The following is a 26,508-nucleotide window of genomic DNA, read 5'->3' on the forward strand; positions in this document are numbered from 1 at the left end:
GCAGCGCTCGGGGATCCGGGCCCAGCCGGGGCCGCGGGAGGCGGGGGCGCCCGGGCCCTGGATGTCCCGCAGCGCGGCGGCCAGCGTGAGAAGGGCGGGAGAGGGGGACTCGGGTGGGGGGCGGCGCCGCTGCTGATGTGGCGGAGGGTGGGAGGCGGCCGCGGCGCCCGGATGGAGCTAGGGTGCCAAGGCTGGGGAGGGTGGGCCCGGGTGGGGGTCCAGAACGGGTCCCCACCAAGCAAAAGCTTGAGAGACGGGGGTCCGGGGCACAGGCCCCCTCTTGCCCAGGCCCTGGAGATAGGGCTCGTGGATGTAGACCTGGCCCTCAAAAAAATCAAGGACAGGGGGACAGATTCTAGGTACAACTCCCTGGGCAAGGTTTTGGGGATAGGGGTCCAGGACACAACCCCCACATCAAGCCAAGGCCTCCAGGAGGCCATTCCAGAGCAGACGCAATCCCTACCCCTCCCTGCCTGAGGTGGTCTCTGAGCACAGCCCTCTAGACAAGGTCTTGAGGATGGGGTCCCTGGGCACAGCTTCCCCACCAAGCCAAGGCCAGGGTGGGGGGATTCCGGGCATAGTCTGTGCCCAGGCCTCAGAGACGTCCTGGCCACAGCATCTCCCCCAGTCCTTGGGCGGTGTCCCAGGGATAGCCCCTTCTCGAAGCAAGGTCCCTGTGCCTGGGACTTCACCCCCCCACCCAGCCTGAATAAAATAGGGAAATTTCAGGCAACCCCCAAAGGCTTGTCAAGTGTCCCTGGGGCTGCCCAGCTGCCTGGGAGCGCCCCCCTCCCCCCACAGACAATGCGCCGCCTCCCCCTCCTGGGTATGGCCCCCCAGGCTCCACCATTCAGGCTGGGGGTGGGGGGTGGCTCCCCAGGGATGGAGCGAAGCCCTATCTGTCTGCAGCGTCTGCGGGTGTCGGCGGCTTTGTGTGTGGTACCTGGGGGGAAGGGGGGAAGCAAGCGATGGGGAGGTGGCTAGGAGTGTGACCCGGTGTTTATGTGACTGTGGCTCTGTGTGCGCGCTCATGTGTGCTGGAGCTGAGGAATCCTGTGCGTGTGTTTTGTGCTTGTGGTTGTGTCTAATAATGCGTGCGATTGTGTCTGTATGTGACCCTAGCATTTGTGTGACTATATGTGTGTGTGACAGCTGCTCCTTGTGCAGAACCCTGTACTTTTTAGTCTGTATTTGAGTGTGTGTGTGCATGGTTGTGACTGTGTGGTTGTGTCTGTGATTACACCTTTTGTGACCCTGGCATGTGCTTCGGTAACTATATCTGGATTGTGACAGTGTGTGTGTTGGGTTTGGGGTTGGGCAAGTGTGTGGCTGACACTCTATAGGTGGAGTTGGGACTGTGTATGTAGAGTTGTGTCTCTGACTCTATGTCCATGTGCCTCTCTCCTAATGACTTGTGAATGTTTGTGGTTGCGTCTCTAACTGATTGTATATGTGGGTCACACATGTCTGTATGACACACAACTGTCCCTGCAACTCTGGGTAGTGCCTGCCATTGCATATGGAGTCACATTGTGCCTGGTTGTGTGATGGCACTGTGACTTGTATGACAGTAGTTGTGTGTTCACGACCACATCTAGGTACGTGACCAGGTATAAATGTCTCCATCTAGCTCTGTGTTTTGATACTAAGTGACTGTGCGGTTTTATAGTTGTGTCTGTGTGTGGTTTGGGTTAAATATCAGAGTAGGGGTCTGAACCCCTGACTGATTATTTTAGAGGGTTATTTCATCGCGTGTGACTCAAGCTCTAGTTGTGTTTATGTGAGATGGCACCAGGTAACTGTGTTGTGGGGGTGGGGGTATGTGTGATTGTGGCTTCTATATTTGTGCTTGACCTGCATGTCTGTGACCCTGGGTGAATATATGTACTTGTGTCTGTGTCATGGCCTATGAGAGTGTGTGTGTCTATAGCCGTGTGGCTGCCTGGTGTGTGTGTGTGTGTGTGTGTGTGTGTGTCCCTATGTGCACGATGGGCTGCATGTGTTTCCATCTGTGTGATTTGGTGACGGGGTGACTATCCTGACTGCGTATATGGCTCTACCAGGAACCGTGTCTTCTGTGTAAACGCAGCTAGAAATTCTGTGTGACATAGAAACTGTGTGCTGATGTCTCTCTGTGAGATACTGTGTGTCTGTCCACATGGGACTGTGATTGTACGTGGCCACATGCTTATCCCTGTGACCTGTGCATTTGCATGAGAAAAGACTATGTGTTTGCAGTGGGGTGACGTGGTGCCGCCAGGTATGGGACATTGGGTGACTGTATAATGGCCATGGTGTATGGCTGGGTAATGTGGACACTGATGCTGTGTGACTTCACACACACAGCCATTTCTGAAATGGTGTATGGCTGTGACTCTGAGCCAGCAACCGTCTGGCTGTACCTGAGTGTGGCCATCCTTAGGGACAGTTGTCTCTGGGTGGTTCTGTGCACGTCTTCAGTGTGCGTGCCTGTTTCTCTATAACTCATAGGCCACGGCCATCTGTATCCCTGGTGATTGGTTAGGGGAGACTATCCATGTAAGTGTGGCTGATACTGTGACCACATGTGTGTCCCCATGACTGGGTGTGTGTGACTGTGACAGCATGTGACCAAAACAGTGTGTTGGTGTGGCTGCTATGGTTGGGGCTGAGTATCCACGTGCAGCCTTGTGCCTGGAGATGATTAAGCACATGTGGCTGTGACCGGGTGTGGCAGCGTGGAACCAAATGTGTGTCGGTGTCGTCTGCATGCACCCATGACCAGATGTCAACATACACCAGTGGAGCTGTGTGTGACAAGTGTGTGTGGCTGTGACTGTGTCTGTGTGTGACTCTGTGCTGGTGGGCGACCTCTGACTTGGGGAGGTGACATTCTAGGTGTGATTCTAGGTGCTGCGACAGGAGTACCTTGGGCAGGGGCCTGGGGAAACATCATTGGGAGCGGTTGTACGCGTGTCGCTCTGGCGGGTGTGCCTGGACCCAGCTCTGGGTATGTGGAGAAAATAGAAGTGACCAAATACCCAGTAGCTGATGTGACCAGATGTTTGTGGCAGTGCCTAACGGGGCTGGGACTTGGTATTCAAGCGGACAAATGCCTGTGTCTGTGAACATGGATATGTGACCAGGTGGTTATAGTGGCTGCCACTGTGGATGTGTATCTGTGTGATCTGGTGTGTGCAGCTGTGGTGGTGTCTGTGTATAACCACACGTGCAAAGCTGTGACCAGGTGCCAGGGACAACTGTAGACATGAGCCACGTGCATGCATGCATGTGACTGTATGTTTCTGTGGAGCCTGGACAAGTGTCTAGAGGTCAAGGCCACTCCCTCCTCCCACCATCCCCTTGGGTACTGAGGACCTCCTGAGGCCAGGGCATCCCCACACATGTGCCAGGAAACACACCTACTCATTCCTGGGCCCCTGCTACCAGGTGGCTGGTCTCCCTAGTAACAGTTGCTATGACAACCGGGGCTCTCCCCAGGGAGCCTGAGATGGAGGGGGGTGTTGGCTGTTGGCCAAAGAGGGGGTGAAGTAGGGGACTGAGCCCCAACCCAAGCCAGTTTCTCACCTTCTCCTCCCTTCCTTGGGCAGGGCGGACCCAGGAGGCCTGAGCAGCATCTGCCCCCAGCCCCCTGTGGGGCCCCGGGGCCCCCCGAAACCTCCAGGACGGAGCCAGGTGAGTGACCAGCTGGGGCCAAGGCAAGGGCTGAGTGAGTGCGTGGGTCTGCCCAGGACGACGAGAGGAACTGTCCCTGTGCTCACACAGGCTTAATCACACTCACGAGGGGATGCCCTCAAACATCTTCCCTGCACACTCAGTGACCATCAGTCACAGATAATACGTGTGAACACACTCTCACAGACACAATCTCATGTTCTCACACATCTGCCCAGACACTTGGCTGCATATACAAACCCTCAGAACAACGCTCATGAACTCACACTCTGGACAACAACCACATGTCTCTGACATAGACACATCCTCTCAAACAAAAGCCACAGCCACACAGCCTCACCTCCAACAGTGGCATGGGCTCTTGGGTAACGCACCATCACGTACTGTCATAGGTGACAGCCATGAAAGACAATAGCCACACCCTCACACAGATGCACAGCCTCAAAGACAACAGCTTTACCCTCAGACACAACCTCATAGGCAATGTTCCCTGACACACATTCCACAACTACTCTCACACTTGGATACTCTTCAGCAGCAACTGTCAGGGACCTTCACTTATAGACAACAACCACACTCTTGGATACAGACCCCCTCACAGACAGCATTCCCAGACACACACTTTTACAGACAACCATTCTCAGACTTGTGTCCTTCTGTACATACAGTCTTCAGAAATACACACACTCATAGACAACTGTTGCATGCTCAGATCTAGACACTGTTCAGGAATATACCAATTGGGGATCCCTGGGTGGCGCAGCGGTTTGGCGCCTGCCTTTGGCCCAGGGCGCGATCCTGGAGACCCGGGATCGAATCCCATGTCGGGCTCCCGGTGCATGGAGCCTGCTTCTCCCTCTGCCTGTGTCTCTGCGCCTCTCTCTCTCTCTCTGTGACTATCATAAATAAATAAAAAAAAAATTAAAAAAAAAAAAAAAAGGAATATACCAATTGTACACACGCACACACACACACACACACACACACAGAGTCCCTATCTGCTGGCGGTGCTCTATCCTGGTTGTCCCCTCATGCTCCTCCCAGGACTGTCAGTATGGCCTATCAATCAGTGGAGACTGTCTTAGTCAATGAAGACTGTTCCCATCTCCATTGTGGCCACCCCACTTCCCCCTCCTTCCTCTGATGGTCACAGGTGCACACTGCCCCAGGGGCTCCTGCCTTAGACTGGACGCGGTTGTCAGAGGGGCGTACCTCACGGAGATGAGCCCTCAGCCCCTATACCCTCTGGCTTGGGTTCTGGACCTCAATCCCTGGACTTTCTGAGTACCCCCCACATCAGCCCATGCAACTCCCAACTCTTGTGCTGACCGTCTCATCCCCTGACCTCTTACCCCTAAAAACCCGTGTCCCCTATGCCTTCTAACCCCTGTGCACTGTCCTATGTCTTGACTTCCCATTAGTTTAGATCCTCCTACCTCTTGACTGTCACATTCCCAGTCTCCAGGCCGCTAAAAACTGTGATCCCTCCCAGACCTCCAGGCACCTTTGCCCCAACTTTTTCTTCTGGATCCCCACCGCCGACTCTGGCATTTCCCTGCCTGCCCTTGCCCCCTTTCCCAGGTATCCCCCGACTGCCATGTGCTCTGGCCCAGTGACCTCTCCTAACCCTGTAACCCAAATCCCACGTTATCTGGCCCCTGTCCTGTGTTACCAGAAGGGGCGGGCACCATGAATAAGTTACGGACAGAGCCTGCGGCGGCGGAAACCAGCCTACGTGCCCGAGGCATCGCGCCCCCACCAGTGGCAAGCGGACGAGGACGCGGTGCGCAAGGGCACGTGCAGCTTCCCGGTCAGGGTGAGTGGGCGGGGCTTGAGCGGGCGGGGGCGGGGCTTGGGGCGGGGCTTGGGGCGGGGCACCGGCTTCCGCTGTGTGCTTGCGGGTCCCTGGTGCCGGGCCAGGTGGCTGAGGCCACGTTCTGTGTGGAGGAGACGTCACATTCCCAAAGAACCGTGGATCCTGCTGGAGCAGGACCCCACGCCCTGGGCCCTTCAAAGGTGGGATCAAAAGCCAACACAAGGGGCTGCTCGGGTGGCTCAGCGGTTTAGCGCCGCCCTCAGTCCAGGCCGTGATCCTGGAGTCCCGGGATCGAGTCCCGCGTCGGGCTCCCTGCATGGAGCCTGCTTCACCCTCTGCCTCTCTCTGTGTGTCTCTCTCATGAATAAATAGATTAAAATCTTTAGAAAGCAAAACAACAACAAAAAAACCCCAACACACATTCTCCTGTACCCGGTTATCTTTCTCCTGGAGTCACCCTATTCTGCAGGAGCTCACAACTTCCAAAAGGTACTGGAGGGTCACAAAAGTCTGTAGCATTTGGACACCTCTCTACTGTTCAGTCCCATCTGGTTAAAACCACCACGCCTCTTTACAACACATGCTGCACTTCCGTGAGGGAGACAGCAAGATTCAGGTTCAAATCCCAACACTGCCCCTGCCTGGCTGAGTGAGTGACTTCAGCGGATGGTCACAACCCCTCCATTTTTTGTGTGTTTTTTTTTTCTCCTTCCCCCAGAAGCATGCATAGAGCATGAAGGGGTCCATCTGGAGGTGTGGGAAATGCTGGTGGGGCTGAGGCAGGGAAGGCAGCCAGTAAAGGGTGTGTCACTGGCCTGCAGCTATGGATACTGGAACTTGGTGCCCCTGGGGAAAATGCTGGCAAATGAGCCATCACACCCACGGGGTGAGCGAGCTGGGGTGAGCATCCCTCAGTTCCCCCTAGTCATTGATGGGCCAGTCCTGAGGCCCAGAGATGCACTGATGCCCAGAAGGAAGAAAGTAATGAGTTAAGGCCCAGGAAGAGAGGCAAGATGGGAATCAGTACTACTCGCTTGCTTCAGTGTCCCCATCTGTATATCAGAGTCCCTACCTCACAGAGCTGAGGCGCAGAGTGAATGAATATGTATCATGGGCTAGGGACCTTGTGTGACCCATCGCAGCTGCTCCGGGGACACTGGGAAGGTATTGATTACCATGCTTATTTTCTGTCCTCCCATCTCCTCCCCCGCCAAGTACCTGGGCCATGTGGAGGTGGAGGAGTCCCGGGGGATGCATGTGTGTGAAGATGCTGTGAAGAAGCTGAAGGCGGTGAGTGAGGGGTGAGGCTGGGAGGGGCTCAGACCAGAAGAGGCAGCCTTCTGACCAGGCCCTGTGTCCTCCTCCTCCATCCCAGATGGGCCGGAAGTCCGTGAAGTCTGTCCTTTGGGTGTCGGCTGATGGGCTCCGAGTGGTGGATGACAAGACCAAGGTAGGAGGCCTGTGGGGGGTGGGAGGTGGCACCAGCGGGCCCCTCTCTAACCCCTTGCTTGAATTGGGGGTCAGGACGCCTTCTCACCCACCTCCAGGATGTCCCTCCCTCCCAGGCCTCCTAGATTGTGTGCTCCTGCAACATCTTGGCACACCTCGTAGTCACAATTCAGAAGTGAGTCCTGCAGTTATTATGAGCTGGCACAGATAGTGGGTGAGAGCACAGGCTGTGGAGCAGCTGCCTTAGCTCAGATCCCAGCTCACCCACAGATCTGCTGGGTGACCCAGAGTATGAGACTTAACCCCTCCATGCCTCAGTTGCCTCATCTGTAAAATGTGGATAAACATGGACTCTCCCCATAAATGAGAAGGTACATTCACGCCATGTAACACTGCCAGGTGCAGCTTAAGTGCTCAGATCAGTAGATGTTGCTGTTCTGTGTTTATTGTCGGGGTGCCCGGCCAGCAGGGAGCATCATGCGGCCCGGATCTGAGTAGCTATTTGCTCACCATTGATTTCCCCGCCCAGAGACTGCCCAAGGAGGCAGCAGCACAGGACAAGAGTTAGGTTAACAACTAAACAGGATTGACAACTTTGCACAGGCAGTTCCCTCACCCCGAAAGACTGTTCCCTGCCTTTTTGCCTAGTTAATACCTCTTCCAGGAAGCTCTAGCCATCTCCTCACCAGGTTGAGTCAGGCACCTCTTGTGGCTCCCACGGGTCCCTGTGCCTCCCCCACTTCTGGGCCTGACCCCGTGCCTGTGCCTCTCTGCTGATGGGCCTGATTCGCACACTAACCCAGAAGCCCCATGTGAGCAGGACCCACTGCTGTTTCAGTGAGTCAGGGTCCCCACCCCATTCAGGACAGGACAGAGAGCAGACACTAAGGGAGTCCTGGATGAATCCGTGAAAGATAAGTCAAGTCCCTTTCCTGGTTTCCCCGGCCACCTCCCAGGACCTGCTGGTAGACCAGACCATCGAAAAGGTCTCTTTTTGTGCCCCTGACCGCAACCTCGACAAGGCTTTCTCCTACATCTGCCGTGATGGGACCACCCGTCGCTGGATCTGCCACTGTTTCCTGGCACTCAAGGACTCTGTGAGTATCACCAAAGCCGGGAGGAAGCTGGCTGACTCTTCTGTCCTGCGGGGTTGGGCCAGCCACTCACCTCTCCTCTCTGTGCCCTGTGTCCTCACAGCTCCTAACTTAGGGTCACGGGGAAGCTTGAGTGGGTTAATACAAAGTATTTGGAACGATGGCTGGCACATCAAAAGCGCTCAGGAAAACATTAATTATCATCCTCCTCATTTTCCATACACAGCTTTTTTTTTTTTAAGATTTTATTTATTTATGCATGAGAGACACAGAGAGAGACAGAGAGGGGCAGAGACACAGGCAGAGGGAGAGGCAGGCTCCATGCAGGGAGACTGATGTGGGACTCGATCCTGGGTCTCCAGGATCATGCCCTGGGCTGAAGGCGGCGCTGAACTGCTGAGCTACCCAAGCTGCCCTCCATACATAGTTCTACATGTTTCTCTTATTTTTCTTTTTTATGAGGGTCATTATGCGTATAGTAATATGCAGAGGTAGTCTGGGCACAGCTCTATAAATTCTTATATAAAAATCCCACCTGGGTCAAGTTGTAGACTTTTCTGCCCCCAGCCGGCTCTCTCAGGCCCTTCTCAGTGATACCCCCAGGGTACCCATTCTTTTTTTAGCCTCGATTCACTATGTCTGTGGTTCTTTACATTTGGGGCATCAAGGTCCCCTCTGAGAATCTGATGAAAGCCATAAATGGCCTGTCTTCTCAGAAACATTCTCATAGTTAGAATTCTGAGGCTGTGGGATAACTGCGTGGCTCAGTGGTTGAGCATCTGCCTTCAGCTCAGGGCGTGATCCCAGAGTCCCAGGATCGAGTCCCATGTCGGGCCCCCTGCAGGAGTCTGCTTCTCCCTCTGCCTCTGTCTCTGCCTCTCTCTCCATGTTCTCATGAATAAATAAATAAAATCTTTAAAAAAAAGGATTCTGAGGCTGTGACAGAAAGCCCACAGCTGCCAGTCATTTCAGTGAGATAGAAGACTGTTCCTGTTTCATGTGAAAGACATCCAGAGGCAGGCAGTGCAGGATCAGTGTGGCTCCTCTCTGCTCATCGAGAGCTGCAGCTCCTTTACCTTGTTGCCAAACTGGAGTGTGGTCTTCACTCCATCATCCAAAATGGGTGCACATGCTCCAGCCATCACATCTTCATTCCAGCTACATACAAGAGGGAGGCATGAAGAGCCATGTAACAATAATATCCCACTGGCCAGAACGTAGTCCATGGACATCGCTTGTTGCAAAAAATGTTGGAAAATATCTTTATTCTATCCTATCCTTTGGACCCTGACATCAGACCTCATTCAACTTGGTAGGAAGGCACAGTCTCAGCTCCCTGCCTCAGCCAGTGTTTCTTGGTGGCTGGGAACAGAAACCAGTCTGGCTAACTTAACTCCAAAATGTTATACAGGAGGGATCTCAGGAATCAAAGGGCAACCAGAGCATTAAGCAACAGAAAGGTCAGGGAGCTCAGCAGCCTGGAGATGCCACACGAGGGGACAGGTCCCCTCTTCACTGCTGCAGAGATAAATCCAGCCTCCCAGTGGCCCGGGTTAAAATTCTGACAAGAGGGCATGGGATTGGCCTGGCTGGGGGGTCAGGCCTCCCCTTAGTCTGGGGAGGGTAGAGCACACAGACTGACTTATTCAACATTGAAGAGGAGCTCCCCAAAGGGAATTTGGGGTGCTGTTATCAAAAGCAGGGGGAATGGGGATCCCTGGGTGGCGCAGCGGTTTGGCGCCTGCCTTTGGCCCAGGACGAGATCCTGGAGACCCGGGATCGGGTCCCACATCGGGCTCCCGGTGCATGGAGCCTGCTTCTCCCTCTGCCTGTGTCTCTGCCTCTCTCTCTCTCTGTGACTATCATGAATAAATAAATAAAATCTTTAAAAAAAAAAAAAAAAAAAAAAAAAGCAGGGGGAATGGATGCTGGGCAGGTAAAACGACATGTGTCCTTCCCAGATTTTAACAGGATTCCGTCCTGTTTCAGGAATCCCCACCCCAAGAGCTCTGAACTCCCAAAACTGATCAGGACCTCCTACTTCCTCACTCATACACACAGTCTCAGACCTCAATCGGGGGTGGAAAACAAATGTGAGGGTGTCAGGATTGATTAGTCAGTTCTGATTAGTGCCCCCCAGGGGCTAGCATGGAGATGTTAGAAACCCAGAGCCCCTAGCAACGGCTTATTTCCTGAGCACAGCATGCTATACTGTATCAGTTATCTGTTGCTGCATAACAAATTGCTCCAACATTTAGTGGCTCAAAATGACAATCATTTATTATCTCTCAGGACTTTTGTAGGTCAGGAATTTGGACGAGGCTCAGCTGGGTAGAGCTGGATCCAGGGTCTCTTACGTTATTCCAATCTGATGGTGTCTGGAGCTGTAACCCCAGGAGACCGGCCAGATATCCCCACTCTTCATGTATCTTGGGACCTCTCTTCAAGGTCTCTCCAGCAAGGGGGGCTTCAGGAGAGCTGGACTGCCTACATAGTGGTGCCAGGTTCCAAAGTGAGTTGGGAGAGAGACAGTGACAGAGCTCGCACCAGTAGGAAGCTGTGTCACCTGCGTGCACTTGGTCTTGGAAACCACACAGCATTGCTTCTGTGGTTATTCTCTTGGTCTAGGCAGTCACAGAGGTCTTCCCAGGCTAAGGGGAGAGAACACAGACTCCACCTCTGACAGGGGAGTGACAAAATTCTGAAAGAGTGTGCGGTTGCCAGAAATTTGTTGCGGTTATTTTTGGAAGACACGCTGCCACATGGTCAGCGTGGATTCAGTGTCACACCACCTAGCTGTGGGACATTAGGCACAAGTGACTTTCCTCTCTGGGACTCAGTTTCCTCCCCCATGAAACGGGGGTGTTAGCAGTGGCTGCTCACAGGTGTGTCGCAGAAACCTGGAGAAAGTTCTACACAGAGTCCCCTAACACATGTTCAGTCACTAGGACCAGTTGCTATCATTTGAATAATTTTTTTTAAATTTTTATTTATTTATGATAGTCACAGAGAGAGAGAGAGAGGCGCAGAGACACAGGCAGAGGGAGAAGCAGGCTCCATGCACCGGGAGCCCGACGTGGGATTCGATCCCGGGTCTCCAGGATCGCGCCCTGGGCCAAAGGCAGGCGCCAAACCGCTGCGCCACCCAGGGATCCCAGTTGCTATCATTTGAAAAGTACTTGGGGGTGAGAATCAAAGCAAGAAAAGAGCAAGGCCATCCCCTCTGGGGCAAGAGTGTGACCTTCTCTGAATTCCCTTCCACTTCTGAGCCTCAGGTTTTAAACATTAAGCAGTAGAACTCCCAGGATTCCCCAAGTGTAACTTTATTTTTTGAGGTGCAATTCACACAAAATTCATCATATTAAAGCATACAATTCAGTGGCATTTAGTATGCTCTCAGCCTTGCTTGTTCATCACCTCTCTCTAGTTCCCAATATTCTCATCACGCCAGGAGCACCTGGGTGGCTCAATTGTTGAGCATCAGCCTTCGGCTCAGGTCGTGAGCCCGGGACCCTGGGATCGAGTCTTGCATCTGGCTCCCCGCAGGGAGCCTGCTTCTCCCTCTGCCTATGTCTCTGCCTCTCTCTGTGTGTCTTTCATGAATAAATAAATAAAAATCTTAAAAAAAAATTCTCATCACACCCCAAAGGGACCTCAGACCCATTAAGCCATCACTCCCTGTTCCCCACACCCTCCTCCCCAAGCCTGGCAACCACTAGTCTGTTATCTGTCTCTGTGGAGTTAACTCCTCTAGATAGTTCATACAAAATGAATCATACGGTATGTGGTCTTTTGCCACTGGCTTTTCAGTTAGCAAAATCTTTTCAAGGTTCACCCATGTCATAGCATGTCTCAGTACTCAGAGCTGAATAATAGTCCAGTGTGTGGCTGTATTACATTTTGTTTATCTTTTCATTTACTGATGGACATTTGGGTTTGTCTCTACCTTTTGGTTATTGTGAATAGCACTGCTATCGACATTGGTGTGCCAGTATTTGTTTGAATACGTATTTTTAATACTTTAGGGTCTAGACCTAGAAGCTAGATTGCTAGATCATATAGTAAATCTATAAGCTTTTTTGAGGAATTGAACTGTTCTCCACCACGGCTGCAGGAGTTTACATTCCCACTAGCAAAGTACAAGGGTTCCAATTTCTCCACATCCTGGCCAACACTTACTACTTTCCCCCTTTTCTTTTTCTTTTTTTTTTTTTTTTTGGAATTATAGCCACCCTGTAGGGGTGAAGTGGTATTTCACTGTGGTTTTGATTTGTATTTCCCTGATGGCTCATGATGTTGAGCCTCTTTTTCTGTATTTATTGGCCATTTGTATATCTTCTTTGAAGAAATGTCTGTTCAAATCCTTTACCCATTTTTTTAAAATTTTTATTTATTTATGATAGTCACAGAGAGAGAAAGAGAGAGAGGCAGAGACATAGGCAGAGGGAGAAGCAGGCTCCATGCACCGGGAGCCCGATGGGGGATTCGATCCCGGGTCTCCAGGATCGCGCCCTGGGCCAAAGGCAGGCGCCAAACTGCTGCGCCACCCAGGGATCCCCCTTTACCCATTTTTAATTTATTTTTTATTTTTTATTTTATTTATTTATTTTATTATTTATTTATTTATTTATTCATGAGAGACACACAGACAGAAAGAGGCAGAGACACAGGCAGAGTGAGAAGCAGGCCCCATGCAGGGAGCCTGATGCGGGACTCGATCCTGGGTCTCCAGGATCACACCCCGGGCCAAAGGCAGTGCTAAACCACGGAGCCACCCAGGCTGCCCTACCCATTTTTAAAATTGGGTTGTCCATTTATTGTTGAGTTGTAAGAACTTTTTATATATGCTGGATACTAGATTTTTATCAGTTATATGATTTGCAAAACCCCCCCCCCCCCATTTTATGGGTTATCTTTTCACTTTCTTGGTAGTATCTTTTGAAGTTAATTTTGATGAAGTTCAATTTCTCTATTTTTTTTGTTTGTTGTTGTTGTTTGTGCATTCGGTGTCATATCTAGGAATCCATTGTCAAATCTAAGGTTGAGAAGATTTACTCCATGTTTTATTCTAAGAGTTTTATAGTTTTAGCTCTTACATTTCAAAATGCCTTTTATCCATTCTGAGTTAATTTTTGTAAGTGATATGAAGTACAGGTCCAACTTCATTTTTTCCATGTGGATATCCAGTTGTCCCAGCACCATTTTTTAATAGGACTGTTCTTTCTCCATTGAATAGTTTTGGCACCCTTACTGAAATGGAAATCAATTGACCATAGATGTGTGGTCATCTCACAATGGCTCTCAATTCTATTTATTGATTTATGTTATACTTATGGCAGTTTCACATTATTTTGATTACTGTAGCTTTGGAGTACTATTTTAGGTCAGAAAGTGTGAGTTCTTTTATTTTGCTCTTTTTCTGAATTACTCTGGCTGTTCTGGGTCCTTTGCAATTCCATGTGAATTTTAGGGTCACTTTTCTATTTCTGCAAGAGTCTGTTGGGATTTTGATAGGGATTGCATTGAATCTGTAGACCACTTTGGAAATATTGCTGTTAACAATATTAAATCTCCCAATCCATGAGCTGTATTTCCATTTATTTAGGTCTTCTTTAATTTCTTTCAACAAATAAATAAAATCTTAAAAAAAGAAAAGAAGATTTAAAAAGGAGCAGCCCAGCTGGCTCAGTGGTTTAGCGCAGCCTTCAGCCCAGAGCCTGATCCTGGAGACCCAGGATGGAGACCCACGTCAGGCTCCCTGCATGGAGCCTGCTTCTCTCTCTGCTTTATTTTTTTATTCATGAGAGACACAGAGAGAGAGAGGCAGAGACACAGGCAGAGGGAGAAGCAGGCACCATGCAGCGAGCCTGACGTGGGACTTGATCCAGGGTCCCCAGGATCACGACCCCAGCTGAAGGCAGCGCTAAATCGCTGCGCCACCGGGGCTGCCCTTTTTTTTGTTTTTGTTTTTGTTTTAAGATTTTATTTATTCATGAGAGACACAGAGAGGCAAAGACACAGGCAGAGAGAGAAGGCTCCCTGCGGGGAGCCCCATGCAGGACTCAATCCTGGGACCTCGGGAAGACCTGAACCAAAGGCAGACACTCAACCACTAAGCCACCCAGGTGCCCCAAATAAAATCTTAAAAAAAAAAAAAAAAGATTTAATTTTTTTCAGCAGTGTTTGGTAGCTTTTGGCATAGGTGTCTTTCACTTCCTTGGTTAAATTTATTCCTAGCCATTTTGTTACTTCATTTCATTTTATTTATTTTTTTGAGACAGAGAGAGAAAGAGAGAGGGTGCACACGGCAGGGAGTGGGGGAGTGGGAGGGGCAGAGGGAAGGGGAGGGAGAGAATTTTAAGCAGGCTCCACACTCGGCACAGAGTCTGACACCGGGCTCGATCTCACGACCTTGAGATCATGATCTGAGCCAAAATCAAGAATCATATGCTTAACCAACTGAGCTACCCAGGCGCCCCCATTTTACTATTTTAGATGCTATTGTAAATGAAATTGTTGTAACTTCATTTCTGGATTGTCTGTTGTCAGTGTAGATAGGTATAACTGATTTTTCTGTTGATCTTAGATCTTGCAACTTTGTCAATTTCATTTATTACCACTAGTAGTTCCTTTGAGGATTCTTTTTTTAAAAATATTTTATTTATTTGACACAGAGAGAGCAAGCAAGCAAGCACAAGCAGGGAGAGCAGCAGACGGAGAGGGACAAGCAGGCTCCCTGCTGACATGGGGCTCAATCCCAGGACCCTGGGATCATGACCTGAGCCTAAAGCAGATGCTTAACTGACTGAGCCATGCAGGTGCCCCTCCTTTCTGGATTCTTTACGATTTTCTATCTATAAGACTATGATTATGTTATTTGCAAATAGAGATGTTATTACTTCTCCCTTTCCAATTTGTATGCCTTTATTTAGTTTTCTTGTTTTAATTACTCTAGCGAGAACTTCCGGTACAGAATAGAAGTGATGAAAATGAGCATCCTTATCTTGTTCCTTTTCTTAGGGAAAGGCTTCCACTCCTTCACCATAGAGTATGATGTTAGCCATGAGTTTTTTTTTTATCAACTTCTTTATCACATTGAGGAAGTTCCCTTCTATTCCATATTTGCTAAACTTTCTTTTATCATGAAAGGGAGCTGGATTTTGTCAAGTACTTTTTTGGCATTCGTGAAGATGATCGTGTGGCTTTTTTTCCATCTTTCTGTTAATGTGGCATATAACAACTGATTGATTCTCATATGTTGAGCCAACCTTGCATTCCTGGGATAAATCTCACTTGATTATGGTGCATAACCCTTTTCCTGTGCTGGTGAGTTCAGCTTGTTAGTATTTTGTTGAGGACTTTTGTCTCCAAGTTTCTCTTTAAAAGGTGGCTGAGCATCTTGGTAGGAAACAGAAGCCAGATTTGGGGCTCGATCCCAGGATCCTGGGATGGTGACCTGAGCCAAAGCCAGCTGCTTAACTGACTGAGCCACCCAGGTGCTCCAAATTTACCTAATTCTTGCAACAACCCTGTTAAGTGAAGTTGTTAGGGCCCACATTTTACAAGAAGGCTTAGGCACCAAGAGGCAAAGTGGATTTCTGGAGAACACACAGCTGGGGAGTAGTGGCCAGCATCAGTGTGACCTTGGATCCTCTGAAGTAGGCACTCAAGAAGAAACAGGTGCCGCTGTTTTCATCCCCAGCATTTTATAACAAATGTTTTCAAGCACGCAGCAAAGCCGACTTGTACAGTAACCAGTCACCTGCATGCCCACCGCCCTGCTCCTGCCATTAGGTTTGTCTGCACTTACTCTGTCAGTTATCTGTCCATCTCACTTTTGATGCATTTCTGAGTTGCAGATATCAGATGTTTCCCCCAGACATTTCAGTGTGCATACCATGAAGTAGAATTAATCCGCTTCAGCTCATTTTCTTTCAAGTTAAAATAAGTGCCATGCGCAGACCCACGTATGTTAACAACTGCATATCTCCGTGTAACCCCAGCCCCCATCAAGACCTAGAACATTACCTGCACCCCAGCCAGCCCCCTGCCCCTTCCTCGTTAGTCCCCACCCCCACCCACTAAGAAACAGCCACTCCTCCGACTTTCTTCACCATAGATTTGTTTTGCTGCTTCTAGAACTTCATACAAATGGAGCCATACAGCACTGCCCTCTTGTTTCTGGCTTTTTTCACTCCAAGCTGTCATTTGTTTGCTTCCTGATGCACACTGAGGCCCAGCCGTGGGGGTGGGGGACTTGTCTAGGATCACCCAACATTGAGCTGCTGGCACCCAGGGCTTCTGGCGTCCGGCCTGCATGACACAGCCTCTCCAAACCCAGCCTGACCTCTTCTTCCCACAGGGCGAGAGGCTGAGCCACGCTGTGGGCTGTGCCTTCGCGGCCTGCCTGGAGCGGAAACAGCGCCGGGAGAAGGAATGTGGGGTCACAGCCGCCTTCGATGCCAGCCGCACCAGCTTCGCCCGTGAGGGCTCCTTCCGTCTGTCGGGGGGTGGGCGGCCCACTGAGCGAGAGGCGCCCGAGAAAAAGAAAGGTGGGTGCGACCCAGAGGGCAGGGCTGGGCACAGAGCGAGCGGCCCCCGGCGGGACTGGAGATCCTGTCTAGGAAGAGAGGTGCAGAGACACGGGGACTGGGCAGCTTACAAAGCAGAGCACCAGGCACGAGGTTGGATTATAGTTTATAAAGCTCACTTCGGTGTGAGGAGTTCTTTGGGGAATATTCTGCAGGCCGCAGATCACAGCAGAGCTCACCAGAGCTTCATTATCTGCTAACTCAGGGAGGCTGGGAGGCTGGGAGGCATTTCGGATTGTGCATCCAGGCCAGTTAAGGGCTTGTGAAGGCAGCTTGGTGGATTGTGGCTGGTGCTGAAAAGAATGGAATAGGAAGGAATAGAAAATATCAGATTAGCTGAATGTAGTAAAGGTAAGTGTAGTTTACTGGTACTTTTATTTCAGCGTATGTATGTGCGTGTGCATATGTCAGTGGGCAGTGGGGGACAGGTTACTATGTAAGACGGATTTCTTACTCTGGGTTGCCATCAAGAAAAATTCTAAGTAACATTCTAGGTAAGTGGCAAGTGCTATGTAAGTTCTAAAACAGTGTGTTTATTTTATTATTATTTTTGAGAGAGAGAGAGCGCGAGCGTGAGGGGGGCAGATGAAGAAGCAGAATCTCAAGCAGGGGGAGCCTGGGTGGCTCGGTCAGGTAAGCATCCAACTATGGCTCAGGTCCTGATCCCAGGGTCCTGGGATCGAGCCCCGTGTTGGGTGGGCTCCCAGCTCAGCCGGGAGTCTTCTTCTCCCTCTCCCTCTGCCCCTCCCCCAGCTTATGCACATTTGCTCTCTTTCATGTTTTTTTTTAATATTTTTTAATTTTTTTTTATGATAATCACACACAGAGAGAGGCAGAGACACAGGCAGAGGGAGAAGCAGGCTCCATGCACCGGGAGCCCGACGTGGGATTCGATCCCGGGTCTCCAGGATCGCGCCCTGGGCCAAAGGCAGGCGCCAAACCGCTGCGCCACCCAGGGATCCCTCTTTCATGTTTTTTTAAAAAATATTTTTATTTATTTATTCATGAGAGAGAGAGAGAGAGAGGCAGAGATACAGGCACAGGGAGAAGCAGGTTCCATGCAAGGAACCCGACATGGGACTTGATCCCAGGTCTCCAGGATCACGTCCTGAGCCGAAGGCGGTGCTAAATCGCTGAGCCACCCGGGCTGCTCTCCTCTTCTTCCTCTTCCTCTTCTTCTTCTTTTCTTCTTTCTTCTTCTTTTCTTTTTTTTTTTTAATTTTTTTAATTTATTGATGATAGTCATACAGAGAGAGAGAGAGAGGCAGAGGGAGAAGCAGGCTCCATGCACCGGGAGCCCGACGTGGGATTCGATCCGGGGTCTCCAGGATCGTGCCCTGGGCCAAAGGCAGGCGCCAAACCGCTGCGCCACCCAGGGATCCCCTTCTTTTCTTCTTCTTCTTCTTTTCTTCTTCTTCTTCTTCTTCTTCTCTTCTTCTTCTTCTTTTCTTCTTCTCCTTTCTTCTTCTCTCGCTTCTTCTTCTCTCTCTTTCTTCTCGCTCTTTTCTTCTTCTTCTCTCTTCTTTTCTCTCTTCTTCCTCTTTTCTTCTTTTCTTTCTTTCTTCTCTTCTTCTTCTTTCTCTTCTTTTCTTTATGTTCTTTTCTTACTTCTTTCTTCTTTTTTCCTTCGTTACTTCTTCTCCTCTTCTCCTTCCGTTCTTCTTTCTTCCTCTGTATGTCTTCTTCTTTCTTCTCGTTCTCTTTCTTCTTCTTCTCGGTTCTTTCTTCTTGTCTTCTATCTACTTCTTCTCCTTATTCTTCTTCTTAGTCTTCTCCTTCTTTTCTTCTTCTTCTTCTTCTTCTTTTCTTCTTCTTCTTCTTCTTCTTCTTCTTCTTCTTCTTCTTCTTCTTCTTCTTCTTCTTCTTCTTTAATATTTTATTTATTTAAGAGAGAGAGAGGGACACCTGGGTGGCTCAGCAATTGAATCCAAAGCAGGCTCCATGCCCAGCTTGGAGCCCAACATGGGGCTCGATCTCACAACCCTGAGATTATGATCTGAGCCAAAATCAAGAGTCAGGTGATTGACTGCGCCATATATTGACACAGCTGTATAAACACATTTAAAAAACAGTGTGTTTTTTAAGATACAAGTCTACTGTGTTCCGAGTCACAGTTTGTTTGTTTTTTTAATTAATTAATTATATTGTGGATTCTAGTTTTAAATTTTTGGAAAACACTGCTTAGAATTTACAAGGAATTTACCGTGGGGAACTGACCCAGATTAAAGGAGACTAAAGAGATTTGGCAAGTAGTAATAAATGCAAGGTATGATCCTGAACTGGATCTTAGATTATCTCCATGTATAAAGAACATCTCTAAGGGACATGATCAGGACAGTTGGGGAAACTGGAACACGGACTGTAGATTAGCTAATCGTCTTATACACACATTAAATTTAATTGTGCTGTGGTTCTGAAGGAGGCTGGCCTTGTTCTTCAGAGGTGTATGCTGGAGGTTTTAGGGTTTCGAGTATGTTGCCTGCAATTTACACCTAAATGGTACAAAAAAAAATTATGGAAGGGAAGAGAGATCAAATAAGTTAACCTTGGGGAGCATAGGTTAAGAGAACATGTGCACTCAGTGTTCCATTACTACCTCTTATCTGTAAGTTTATAACATTTTTAATGAAGAAAAGTAAAAAGTAAAAAATATTTCTAACTAAAATTTAGGAACACAGAAATTTTTATCACTTACTAGAATATTAGAGCATACAGAGTACATTTCTTTTTGTGAATTACATGACCATTTACATCCCTCTTGACCAACTCACAAGTTCTTCACAGTTTGCAAAGTATTTCTCTTAACATCATCTATTTGAATTTGTAAAGGATTTTCCCATCCACAAAGCAGATTATGAAATGAAGTTAACAGAGGGCCTGAGCAAGTATATGATGTTTTCTTGTTTACGAAAGAACACGTTGGGTCCACAGTTAGTTCTTCACAGTGTACAGATATTCCTTTACCGTTTATAGAGACTGTTGGAATTTACAAAGATGTCATTTGCTTTAGAGTTTGCAAAGGATTTTGCTCTTTCCAAAGGAATGTGGTAATTTCTAGGTACTTTGTGATATAGGAGGCACTTTACAGCTTGCACAGGAAAGTGAGAGTTTACAGCATGTGGTATGATTTGCTGAACACACCACCCAGCATTTTGCTATAGATGCACTGATTGACAGTCTAAGGTACCACGCTTGCCCTTTGACAAAGCACTCCTTCCAATTTAGGAGTGACAGAGCAGTGCACTTTCCACAAAGTTGTCCACAGAGCTTTTGTCGGATTCCAAAGCATTGAACATTCACTGCCTCAACTGATCCTGTCAGGAGGCCTGAGGAGGCGGCACAGGGGCATTTACCCCAGGCTGAGTCGAGAGACTGAGCCCAGAGAGGGGAAAGGGCTTCCTGAGGTCACACGATGAGGTGGGGACAGGTGGTTTCTTGGTTCTAACCTGTCCCGGGCTGTTCGAGCTGCCCCCAGCCAGGCCTGGCTGAGAGCCTCACCGTGTCCACCTGGAAAACGTGAGAAGCAGTGCTCAGGGGCCTCCCTATCCTCTCCGAGCCCGTTTTTACCTCATATTTGAGCAGCAGCTATGGTAAAGTGCCGACTGGAGGATGGGTGTGTATTTGTGTTTTGGCAGGGCTGGGGGGACCCTGCCTTTGGAGAGCCCACATATTGTGCTGGGTGGGGAGACCAGGTCCCACCAGAGGGCAGAGGGCAGTCCTGGAGTGGAGCAGCTGGAACAATCTGAAAAATCCCCCAGAGGAAGAAGTGTGCCAGGCTGGGTCTAGAGCGATAAGTAGCAACTGGAGGAAGGAGCGAAGCACCTGAGCTGGGAAGAATGGTGGGAAATAGAAGAGCAGATGGAATGACAGGAAGGCAGCATGATGTGGAGAGAGCAGGCCAGAGGGAGAGGCAGGTGAGGGTATTCGTTGGGGACATCGACTGGGGTCAGCGTGCCCCTTCCTAGCAGCCTGGCTTCCGCAGAGTCACTTACCATTGCTGGGGTTCGGTTTCCACATCTGCAAAATGGGGCTAATGGTCATTTCAGCCTCACTGGGTAGTTGTGAGGATCGAATGACTTAATACTTGCAAGGCACTTGGAACGATGCCTGATACATGCATGATGCACCAAACACGTGTGCATCAAATTAATCAGAAAGGGAGACAGAAAGTCTCAGAAGGGAAAACAGCAGAAGCAGCGAAGAAAGCCAGACTGGGGACAGAAAGCTAGGGAGACACAGGTCAGGCAGGGGGAGGAATCTCCGAGGGCCTCCTGGGGCAGGCGCTACTGGCGTGGGGGGATGGGAGACATTTCAGGGCTCTGACTAGCCTGTTGTGAGGATAGGACACACTGGGTGAGGAAGGCAGCACTGAGAGGTGATCAAGGGGTCTGGGGGAGGGGGAGCACATGCCTAGGTGGGGTTTCTAACCACCTGTCTCCCCTATGTCTCCAGCAGAGGCAGCAGCTGCCCCAACTGCAGCTCCCGGCCCTGCGCAGCCTGGGCACGTGTCCCCGACACCGGCCACCACATCCCCTGGTGAGAAGGGAGAGGCAGGCACCCCGGTGGCCGCAGGCACCAGTGCAGCCGCCATCCCCCGACGCCATGCCCCCCTGGAACAGCTGGTTCGCCAGGGCTCCTTCCGTGGGTTCCCTGCACTCAGCCAGAAGAACTCACCTTTCAAACGGCAGCTGAGTCTCCGGCTGAACGAGCTGCCATCCACGCTGCAGCGCCGCACTGACTTCCAGGTGAAGGGCACAGGTGAGTTGTGGGCTCAGTGGGAAGGAACGTCAGGATCAATACCATACCACTGTCACCAGATAGAGAAGAGGTGGTACACACCTTGATTGATTAGCACCCTGTGCCCTGGGAAAGGAGAGGTGGAATACATCGTGGTCGATTAGCAGTGTCTGCCGGCAGCAAGGCGGAGAGAGGTAGCAGAAATCATGATCCAATCGATTAGCAATGTCTGCTATTGGTAAGGTAGAGCAGGAAGGTGGTGCAAGCCACGATCTGTTAGTAATGTCTGCTGTAGTTAGGGAAACAAGAGAGGTGACATGCATCATGACTGATGAGCAAAGTCAGCCACGGGCTCTGGGCTCCGGAGAGGAGAGAAGCTGCCTAGGTGCCATTGTTTGCTCAGGAGGAGGCCGAGACTCCAAGCGTTCGGCCTGTGGCACCATGAGATCCAGCTAGGCGAAGGAAACAGGCTCAGAGGGAGGGAGGATTGTGATGGGTTACCAGGCCGCCTAGGGCAGGAGAACAGAACGGTGGCACATGACACTGTCTCCTTACAGGGTCTGCCATGAGGAAGAAAGAGGAGCGGGGTGGCACCCCAGGTGATTAATTAGTGAAGGTTGCCATGGATAAGGGAGAAGACAGAGCAGCGGAAGTTATGTTAACCCAAGGAGAGGCTCCCAGAATTTGGCCCGTGGGGACATGAGGCGAAGAGCACACATGAGCGCAGGGGTCAGGGGTCAAGGAGCATAGTGATGGACCTGCGATGTCGCTGGCGGGCAAAGGATCAGCAGAGGCAGCACCCATCATCATTGAGTAGCCATGTCTTCCAGGGACAGTGCCAAGGACAGAGGCGGCACATCATCATCGATTAGCAGTGTCTGCCCTGGGTGCTGATGGGAGAGGCAGTGTAGCTGCCCTGTTCCCTTAGAGGGGAGATGGAATTACAAGGACCAGTGCTCTCTCCTAGCATTTGGCCGGTCAGCCATGAGGTCTGGCCAGGTGAGTGGGAAGGTGAGCAAAGAGTTTGGGGGGGTTGGGGGGAGCATCGTGTTTGATCACTAATGTCTGCCATGGACCAGAAAGGAGAGAGGTGGCATAGATCGTGATCTAAAAGCAACGTCTGTCATGGGAAAGGGGGAACATGGTACCATGTTCTGCCCAAGGGAGACAGGCAAGAGGGCTGCCTTTCCTCCCAGCTGCCAGTGAGGTCACATGGTCTGGCCCGCTCTCCCGCGTCCATATGCCAAATCAGAGACACCCACCTCTTATGGCCTCGGGAATTGGCGTGGGAGGTGTTGATCTGTGTCCAGAAGGCCGGGCTGCTCCCAAAGGTGACTGCTGAGCAGATACCAGTGCTTGTTGAAGGTGATGCACACGTGGTTCATGTCCTGCAGCGTCCCTTGGCTGTCACACACCCTCATGTCTGCTGTCCTCATGCACCCCGACATGAAGCACACCCTGGGGTTGTCACACGCCCTCCCTGAGAGGTAGCAGGCTCCCTAGCCTTGATTTGGAAGCTTCATGTGCCTGTAGCCCGTTACACACTTGCTTGGATGTGCCTTGCCACTCAGAACCTCCAGATCCATGGGTGTCATGCTCTGCCTCAGGCGCCACACACAGGAGTCACACACTCGGCGTGACTCAAAAATTACACACCCTTGGAAGTCACAGAAGCAGATGTTTCCATGAACACACACTTAGGCACGTTTCCAGATATCCCACGCAGATTTCCACACACTCACAAGCCACATACCTGGATTCACGCAAACTTGGAAGTCACCTCTGCAGATTCATGCGCACCTGCAAAAATGTTCATATGTCACTCATGGTGACTGGATTGGCTCACACTTGGGAATCACAAACCAGGTGCCACATGCCTGGCTTTTGGTCATGCTTAGATGTCACACCTATTTGGACTAATAAACAGAGTCATCATAGAATTGACTTGGAAACCACTTACCCACCCATGTGGACACCCCCACGTCACACCTGCTAAGCCCTATAGTCAGTTTCTTTCTCATGCTCACTGGAGCATCACACATGTTCCCTTGGAGATAGCCACTTGCCGAGATGTCACGCTACACTTGCATCTCTCTCTTGTTTATCTGGATGGCACTTTTGTTAATCCCAAGTGCTTGTGAGGTCTCCATACCTGCTCAGCATTTCCGGTCTTGCTGGCACAGGTGCATCTCTGCCCTCATGATGTATGCTGTTGGCCAGACCAGGTGTGGTGGACAGGGCCCCACTTCTCCGCCCCAAATAGGACAAATGATCCCCAGGCAGCACACAGCAATGTGGCCAACATCCATCCTGACCAGGCAGTGCTCTTGGCTGCACACACCCTCCTGTGTCCATATGCCAAATCGTAAGAGGGGGCCACCTGAGGGTACAGGGTCAAGGGCAGCGCCTGGGTCTCTTCGCTGACCTCCACCCTTCCCTGACTTCCCAGTGCCTGAGATGGAGCCTCCTGGGGCCAGTGACAGTGACGGCATCAATGCCCTGTGCACACAGATCAGTTCGTCTTTCGCCAGTGCTGGGGTGCCAGCGCCAGGGCCACCAGCAGCCTCAGCAGGTAAATTCAGCCCGTCTACTGCATAAGCCACCCTGCAGTGCCCCTCCTGCAGTCCCCTGCTTCACTCAGGGCTACCTCCAAGACGACCAGGAACCTTGGGATCCCACGGGCTTAGAACTATGGATCACCTAAGGGCTATGGGCCCATCCTTGCACACTGGAATCAGTTGAGAGCCTTGGATCATCTTAGAATCCTAGGGTCGTCTCAGAGCCAAGGGTTCATCCTAGAACCACGAGGTAACATTAGAATTATGGGGTCAACTTAGAACCACTAGATCAATATTACACCTTCCTGTCTCAGAATCATAAAATTTAGAAACCTACAGCCGTCGAATCACAGGATATTAGCCCCTCCAGATTTGGAACCATGAAACCTTGGAATCACCTTGGAGTCATGAGCTTGTCCTAGGACCCTGGAAGCACTGGGAACCGCAGCAGAAATTTAGAGCTCTTGAATCTTCGAAAGCACAACCTTAAAACCATTGAACCTCACTCACTGTGTTCAAATTGTACACTCTGAGAAAGACCCATGCAATCTTAGAATCTTAGCCTCCCAAAGCAAATGTGGTCAAAATATCAGAAACCAAGGGTGATGTTAAAAATATTTAGTAACAGGGTGGGTACTGCCCAATGAGAAGGGAAGCCAGGCTGGTGAGGGTCAGCCTCACCTGTGCTTTTCCATCTTAGGACCTCAGAAGCTCAGAACGGTATTTTCTTAGCACTTCGGAACCATTCAGTGGTCCAGGGGGGTTAAGCCGTTTGCCCCAGAGTTGGCACAGCTGGTGAGGAGCAGAGCCGCAGACATGGCGCTTGGCCTGGCTGCATCGTCTGACCCCCACTCCAGCCTAGGGTTCTCTGCTGCAGCCCATGCACCTCAACTGCCCCTCTCTTCTCTCTAGGGACTTCTGCCTGGGGTGAGTCCTCTGTGCCCCCTGCAGCTGCCTTCCAGCCTGGGCACAAGCGGACCCCTTCAGAGGCCGAGAGGTGGCTAGAGGAGGTGTCCCAGGTGGCCAAAGCACAGCAGCAGCAGCAGCAACAGCAACAGCAGCAGCAAGCAGCTGCGGTGGCCCCCGTGGCTCCTGCCCTGCAGCCCTTCCCCGCCCCCGTGGGGCCCTTCGATGCGACACCTGCCCAGGTGGCCGTGTTCCTGCCGCCCCCACACATGCAGCCCCCATTTGTGCCCGCCTACCCGGGCCTGGGCTACCCGCCCATGCCCCGCGTGCCCGTGGTGGGCATCACGCCCTCACAGATGGTGGCCAACGCCTTCTGCTCAGCTGCCCAGCTCCAGCCCCAGCCCGCCACCCTGCTCGGGAAAGCTGGAGCCTTCCCACCACCGGCCATGCCCACTGCTCCAGGGGCCCAGGTCCGCCCGCGCCCCAATGGGGCCCCCTGGCCTCCAGAGCCGGCCCCAGCCCCGGCCCCTGAGTTGGACCCCTTTGAGGCCCAGTGGGCAGCATTAGAAGGCAAACCGGCCGTAGAGAAACCTTCCAACCCCTTCTCGGGCGACCTGCAGAAGACCTTCGAGATTGAACTGTAGCCCGAGCCGCCCTGCCCACCTCAGCATCTCCAGGTGCCCCGCACCTGGGAGTGGAGGCCCAACCTCTCCCTAGTCCCGCTCCCTGGAGCTGCGCCCCCTCAACACCCCCTCTAGCCCCTTCTTTTGACCACCCCCACACACAACCACTACAGAACCGACGTGCGCCCAGATTGCAACAGGATGGAATTCAGGGATGGACCTGGCCTGGCTAAGGGACCCATTTCACTGCCAGACTTTGGCTGGCCATGCCCTTCCCCCACTCGGCACCCCAGACACAGCGGGATGGCCACAGTCCCCTCTCCCTCCAGTGGAATGTCCTCTGTTCAAGCGACATTTCCCAGTTTCTGTTGTTGACCTTCCACCTTCCGGTGTTGGGTGGGATAGAAAAGGGATGCCTGCTTAGGGGCCCTTCTGAGCCCCATATGAGGGCCCACCCCAGGTCTGGTCATCCCCTCCCATACACAGCACAAGCAAAGGGCTTCCCTCTGCCCATCTGCTGCGTTCACTGCCAATGCTGTGCCCACCCCCGTCACCCCACTCCCCCCGCTTGGGGGCCCACATCTTCCTTGGGCCAAGGTCTCATGGGGGCGGGGGGCCAAGTTGGGGGCCCAGGAGGTGGGGTAGGGGGAAGGGGAAGGAGATGCTCAGTTACCTCACGTCAGTGCCCGCTGGGGAGGGGTCCGGGACGAATGGGGGGCGCCTGGCGGGTACTTTTCTATCTTTTATTTCCAGATTTTTTTGTATCTAAACTTACAGATTTGTATTATACAAGGACAGCCAATAAAGGAAGACTATAATAATGCCCCTCGGAACAGCGGGATGTGTCGGGGGGGTGGGGTGCAACAGCAGAGCCCTTCCTCCCGAATCATCTAAAACGTGGGAATGGAAAGGGTCTCCCCGCACAATAACCTATGAGTCCTAACATAGTAGCAGGGAACGCTGATCCAGCATTTGAGAGGCGGGTAGTGAAGGGGCTCCAAAACTAATCACCCTCCATTTCTAATTCTTACAGATTTCAAACCAAGGAATTAAACAACT

General features: G+C 51.1%; 1 protein-coding gene and 1 long non-coding RNA gene across 4 annotated transcripts in view; one reads left to right on the plus strand and one right to left on the minus strand.

The window, feature by feature from the left end:
- Window positions 1-26,272, plus strand: NUMBL (NUMB like endocytic adaptor protein). Its single transcript, XM_038528845.1, is given in 11 exon segments — window positions 1-85; window positions 3,591-3,675; window positions 5,351-5,379; window positions 5,381-5,491; window positions 6,707-6,781; window positions 6,867-6,941; window positions 7,897-8,037; window positions 16,397-16,586; window positions 21,078-21,383; window positions 23,812-23,934; window positions 24,833-26,272. Coding segments are annotated over 11 exon segments (1,797 nt in total). The 5' UTR covers window positions 1-61; the 3' UTR covers window positions 25,471-26,272.
- The window catches only part of LOC106559890, a 22,131-nt gene continuing 10,676 nt past the window's right edge, over window positions 15,054-26,508 (minus strand). For 2 of the 3 annotated variants that reach the window (XR_005354629.1, XR_005354630.1), the window contains exons 2-4: window positions 22,625-23,162; window positions 21,300-21,488; window positions 15,054-16,918 (exon numbers count right to left, since the gene is read on the minus strand). This is a non-coding gene — a long non-coding RNA (uncharacterized LOC106559890). Of the gene's footprint in view, window positions 16,919-18,522; window positions 20,133-21,299; window positions 21,489-22,624; window positions 23,163-26,508 lie in introns of those variants that run through there. The other variant, XR_005354631.1, reaches the window with a different exon arrangement.

Source organism: Canis lupus, chromosome 1 (genome assembly GCF_011100685.1).
Source record: "Canis lupus familiaris isolate Mischka breed German Shepherd chromosome 1, alternate assembly UU_Cfam_GSD_1.0, whole genome shotgun sequence".
NCBI lineage: Eukaryota > Metazoa > Chordata > Mammalia > Carnivora > Canidae > Canis > Canis lupus.